Genomic DNA, 6,000 nt, shown 5'->3' on the forward strand with positions numbered 1-6,000 from the left:
TTAAATGATACACTGGACCAGATGGATTTCACAGATATTTACAGAAATTTACAACCAGACGCAACTGAATACACATTCTTCTCAAGTGCACATGGAACTTTCTCCAGAATAGGCCACATACTGGGTCACAAATCAGGTCTTAAACGATACCAAAAGATTGGGATTGTCCCCTACATATTTTCAGACCATAATGCTTTGAAACTAGAACTAAACCACAAGAAGAAATATGGAAGGATTTCAAACACGTGGAGGTTAACACCATCCTGCTAAACGATTAAAGGGTCAACCAGAAAATTAGAGAAGAATTAAAAAGATTCCTGGAAACTAATGAGAATGAAGATACAACCGTTCAAAATCTTTGGGAACAGCAAAAGCAGTCCTGAGGGGGAAATACATCGCAAGACCAGCATCCGTCCCCAAACTGGAAAGAACTCAATGCAAAAGCTAACCTTGCACCTAAAGGAGCTGGAGAAGGAACAGCAACGGAAACCTTCAACCAGCAGAAGACAATTAATAAAGATTCGAGCAGAACTCAATGAGATAGAGACCAGAAGAACTGTGGAACAGATCAACAAAAACCAGGAGTTGGTTCTTTGAAAGAATTAATAAGACAGATAAACTATTAGCCAAACTTATTAAAAAGAAGAGAGAGAAGACCCAAATTAATAAAATCATGAACGAGAGGGAGGGATCACCACCAACACCAAGGAAATACAAACGATTTTGAAAACTTAGTATGAGCAGCTTTACGCCAATAAATTAGGCAATCGAGAAGAAATGGGTGCATTCCTGGAAAACCACAAACTACAAAACTGCAACAGGAAGACATAGAAAACCTGAACAGGCCAATAACCAGGGACGAAACTGAAGCAGTCATCAAAAACCTACCAAGACACAAAAGTCCGGGGCCAGATGGCTTCCCAGGGGAATTCTATCAAACGTTTAAAGAACAAACCATACCTATTCCACTAAAGCTGTTATGAAAGATAGAAAGGGATGGAGTACTTCCAAAGTCGTTCTATGAGGCCAGCATCACCTTAATTGCAAAACCAGACACAGACCCCACCAAAAAGGAGAATTATAGACCAATACCCTGATGAACACGGACGCAAAAATTCTCAACAAGATACTAGCCAACAGGATCCGACAATACATTAAGAAGATGATTCACCATGACCCAGTGGGATTTATCCCCGGGATGCAAGGCTGCTTCAACACTTGTAAAGCAATCAATGTGATTCATCATATCAGCAAGAGAAAGAACCAAGAACCACATGATCCTCCCAATAGATGCAGAGAAAGCATTTGACAAAATACAACATCCATTCCTGATCAAAACTCTTCAGAGTGTAGGGATAGAGGGAACATTCCTCAGCATCTTAAAAGCCATCTACGAAAATATCGTTCTCAATGGGGAAACACTGGTAGCCTATCCCCTAAGATCAGGAACAAGACAGGGATGTCCACTCTCACCATTGCTATTCAACATAGTACCAGAAGTCCTAGCCTCGGCAATCAGGCAACAAAAAGAAATAAAAGGCATTCAAAGTGGCAAAGAGGAAGTCAAACTCTCCCTCTTTGCAGATGACATCATAATGCAGCTAGAAAACCCAAGAGACTCCACCCCAAGACTGCTAGAACTCACAGCCATTTGGCAGTGTGGCAGGATACAAAATCAATGCCCAGAAAACAGTGGCATTTCTATACACTAACAATGAGACTGAAGAAAGAGAAATGAAGGAGTCAATCCCAATTACAATTGCACCCAAAAGCATAAGGTAACAAGGAATATACATAACCAAAGAGGTAAAGGGTTTCTACCCTCAAAACTACAGAACACTTCTGAAGGAAATTGAGGAAGACACAAAGAGATGGAAACATATACCATGCTCATGGATTGGCAGAATGAATATTGGGAAAATGTCAATGGTACCCAGGGCAATTTACACACTTAATGCAATCCCTATCAACATACTATGGACTTTCTTCAGAAAGTTGGAACAAATCATCTTAAGATCTCTGTGGAATCAGAAAAGACCCCAAATAGCTAGGGGAATATTAAAAAAGAAAACCATAGCTGGGGGCATCACAATGCCAGATTTCAGGTTGTACTACAAAGCTGTGGTCATCAAGACAGTGAGGTACTGGCACAAAAACAGACACATAGATCAATGGAAACAGAATGGAGAATCCAGAAGTGGGCCCTCAACTCTATGCTCAAATAATAGTCGGCAAAGCAGGAAAGACTATCCACTGGAAAAAAGACAGTCTCTTCAATAAATGGTGCTGGGAAAATTGGACAGCCACATGCAGAAGAATGAAACTGGACCATTCTCTTATGCCATACACAAAGAAAAACTCAAAATGGATGAAAGATCTGAATGTGAGACAGGAATCCATCAGAATCCTAGAGGAGAACACAGGCAACACCCTTTTTGAACTTGGCCACAGCAACTTCTTGCAAGATACATCCCTGAAGGGAAGAGAAAGCAAAGCAAAAGTGAATTATTGGGACTTCATCAAGGTAAGAAGCTTCTGCACAGCAAAAGAAACAGTCAACATAACTAAAAGGCAACCTACAGAATGGGAGAAGGTATTTGCAAATGACCTATCAGATAAAGGGCTAGTATCCAAGATCTATAAAGAACTTAGTAAACTCAAAGAAACAACAATCCAATCATGCTATGGGCAAAAGACATGGACAGAAATTTCACAGAGGAAGACATAGACATGGCCAACAAGCACATGAGAAAATGCTCTGCATCACTGGCCACCAGGGAAGTACAAATCAAAACCACAATGGGATACCACCTCCCACCAGTGAGAATGGGCAAAATTAACAAGGCAGGAAACAACAAATGTTGGAGAGGATGTGGAGAAAGGGGAACCCTCTTGCACTGTTGCTGGGAGTGGGAACTGGCACAGCCACTCTGGAGAACTGTGTGGAGGTTCCTCAAAGAGTTAACAATAGATCTGTCCTACGACCCAGCAATTGCACTGCTGGGGATTACCCCAAAGATACAGATGCAGTGAAATGCCAGGACACCCGCACCCCGATGTTTCTTGCAGCAATGTTCACAATAGACTAACTGTGGAAGGAGCCTCGGTGTCCATCGAAAGATGAATGGATAAAGAAGATGTGGTCTATGTATACAATGGAATATTACTCAGCCATTAGAAACGACAAATACCCACCATTTGCTTTGAGGTGGAGGGACCTGGACGGTATTATGCTGAGTGAAATGTGTCAGTCTTTAAAGGACAAACATTACATGGTCTCATTCATTTGGGGAATATAAAAATTAGTGAAAGGGAATAAAGGGAAATAGAGAAATTGAGTGAAAATATCAGTGAGAGTGACAAAACATGAGAGACACCTCACCCTGGGAAATGACCAAGGTGTAGTGCAAGGGGAAGCGGGCAGGGGGTTGGGGTGAGTGGGTTATGGGCACTGAGGGAGTCACTTGGCAGGATGAGCACTGGGTGTTATGGTATATGTTAACAAACTGAATTCCAATAAAAAATTACAAATAAAATACAAAATTAAAAAATACAAAATACAAAATATAACAACTATGAAGACTAAAGTTTCCCGAGATAACGTAAAATGTATCCACTGTTGGAGATCTTTGAGAAAGTAAAGGTCATCCTTCTACAAATAATATTGTATACTCTACGGGCAACTTTTCCTTCCTTACGATTCTATAATGATAAATCATCTTATAAAAAAATGATAAATCATGAGTTTATTCATTTGACATGTGTCTCTATTCTAAGCTTATATTTAAAAAAAGATGCATCAGAATCCAGAAAATAGTTTTTATATTTTTTAAGAATCTTGCAGCTTAAAATTTATTTTTTTCATTTAATGGATAGAGATTAAGAACCTCACTTACCTAAGAAAAAAATTCAGTTTTAATTAATGAAAAAACTAAAATGTTTATTTACGTCCTCTCTATTCTCAAAAGATATAAAGTCGACCAAGATTATACCACACAGTAAGTTTAATTAGAAACCACAAGAAAGACAACAGCCAAAGTTCAAAACTCATAATAAATCTGATTATGGCTTAAAACAGACTTCACTTTGTACTATGTATAAACACAACTCTTGCTAAATTAAATATAGGCTATCATACTTTATTAAACTTAAAAGGGTAAAATTTCCTCCCAGTTCTTCATAAAAACCAGCTGTCATTCTGAAGAATCTGAGCATGTTTTGTATTGCCTTTTATTAACTTGCATTTAAAATAATTTCTACCGCATTTTATAATATACAGCATCTGTTCTACCTTAGCCTCACTACTGCTGTGTTTTTAATAATAATCTCTCTAAACTCTCTTATCTTTACATTCATCTCATCCTTATTAAATGAATTCTTACCCCACAACCCCTCCCCTCATCTTCACATCCATCTAGCTATTCTATCCAGTTGCTTTCTAATTCTTTCCCTCCATAATGGCACACCTAAGATTTGTTTATTCCCACCAACCGTAATAAATCTCAACCCAGTACTTACTTCTCTGTTGTTATTACACTGTTTTCTCTTATATTCTTGAGGGCTTCCATTTCTCCCTAAGATTCTTTTCATTATAAGGATATCAAGAGGATAGTATGTGAAAAAACATGGGGGACAAAGTTCAAAACAACTTACCTTTGTAACACCAAGCATTGCTGAAGACGTTTGAGGAGTTTCGGGTGATACAAAAGCAAGAGGAGAATAGTCAGAGACATTGACGGATGGTTTACAGAGAGTTTCAGTCTTATCTTCCCTTGCAAAATTGTTGTCAGCAAATAAAGGTCTATCTTCTTGGCTCACAAGACCACATTTTGCTTCTATTTAGTGAAAAACAAAGTAAAGAGTACATGAAGATATCTGTAACTTTGAATTACTAAATAACACAAAAATGGACAAAACTCCGTGAAAAACACAAATCTTCAAATAGCTTACTCTTGGGTCGCAGAAAAGCAGCCATTTGCTTTCTTAAGTTTAGTTTCGGGACAGTCTAGAAAAAAAATTGATAGTTTTCAGGATTACAAGTATCACATTTCGTAAAAATAATTGTAATATTCACCATTACCAAATGAACACCATTACAAAAAGAACACAGGTTTTGGAGATCATTCAAATACAGATTCAAATCTCAGTTCCGCCATTTACTAACCTACATTTTCTCATGGGGTGAAGATTATAAGAGATTTAATAGTCCCAAAATGTTACTTTTCTTACCCCTGATTATTATACAAAGTCTTCCTCAAAAAGTTAAATAAAAATAGAGCTATCCGGGATCCCTGGGTGGCGCAGCGGTTTAGCGCCTGCCTTTGGCCTAGGGCGCGATCCTGGAGACCCTGGATCGAATCCCACGTCGGGCTCCCGGTGCATGGAGCCTGCTTCTCCCTCTGCCTATGTCTCTGCCTCTCTCTCCCTCTCTCTCTCTGTGACTATCATAAATAAATAAAAATTTAGGGAAAAAAATAGAGCTAACCTATGACCCAGCAATCGCAGTACTCAGTATTTATCCAAAAGATACAAACATAGTGATTTGAAAGGGCACCAGCACCCCAACGTTTAAAGCAGCAATGACCACAATAGCCAAACTACAGAAAAGCCCGATGCCCACTGACAGATGAATGGATAAAGAAGATGCAGTGTGTATAAATACAATGGAATATTACTCAGCCATCCTAAAGAATGAAATCTTGCCATTTGCAATAACATAGATGGGACTTAAGAGTATTATACTAAGTGAAATAAGTTAGAGAAAGACAAATACCATATGATTTCAATCCTATGTGGAATTTAAGAAACAAAACGGAGGTGCATAGCGGAAGAGAGGGAAAAATAAGATAAAAATCAGAGAGAGAGACAAACCGTAAGAGACTCTTAATCATAGGAAATAAACTGAGGGTTGTTGGAGGGGAGAGGGTTGGGGCAATGGGGTAATTGGGTGATGGTAATTAAGGAGGGCTCTTGAAGTAATAAGCACTAGATGATGTATGC

The 6,000-nt window shown here is 38.7% G+C and overlaps 1 protein-coding gene across 10 annotated transcripts in view; it reads right to left on the reverse strand.

Moving 5' to 3' along the window:
- Positions 1–5,175, reverse strand: part of LOC144313630 (ankyrin repeat domain-containing protein 26-like) — a 110,112-nt gene extending 104,937 nt beyond the window's left edge. For 2 of the 10 annotated variants that reach the window (XM_077896671.1, XM_077896670.1), the window contains exons 1-2: positions 4,951–5,106; positions 4,654–4,835 (exon numbers count right to left, since the gene is read on the reverse strand). In XM_077896671.1, the coding sequence (XP_077752797.1) occupies positions 4,654–4,835; positions 4,951–4,975 (207 nt within the window). In that variant the 5' untranslated portion in view covers positions 4,976–5,106. Of the gene's footprint in view, positions 1–4,653; positions 4,836–4,950 lie in introns of all 10 variants that reach the window. The other 8 variants (XM_077896675.1, XM_077896672.1, XM_077896676.1 and 5 more) reach the window with 8 other exon arrangements.
- Positions 5,176–6,000: the final 825 nt, after the last annotated feature.

Source organism: Canis aureus, chromosome 5 (assembly GCF_053574225.1).
Source record: "Canis aureus isolate CA01 chromosome 5, VMU_Caureus_v.1.0, whole genome shotgun sequence".
Lineage (NCBI taxonomy): Eukaryota > Metazoa > Chordata > Mammalia > Carnivora > Canidae > Canis > Canis aureus.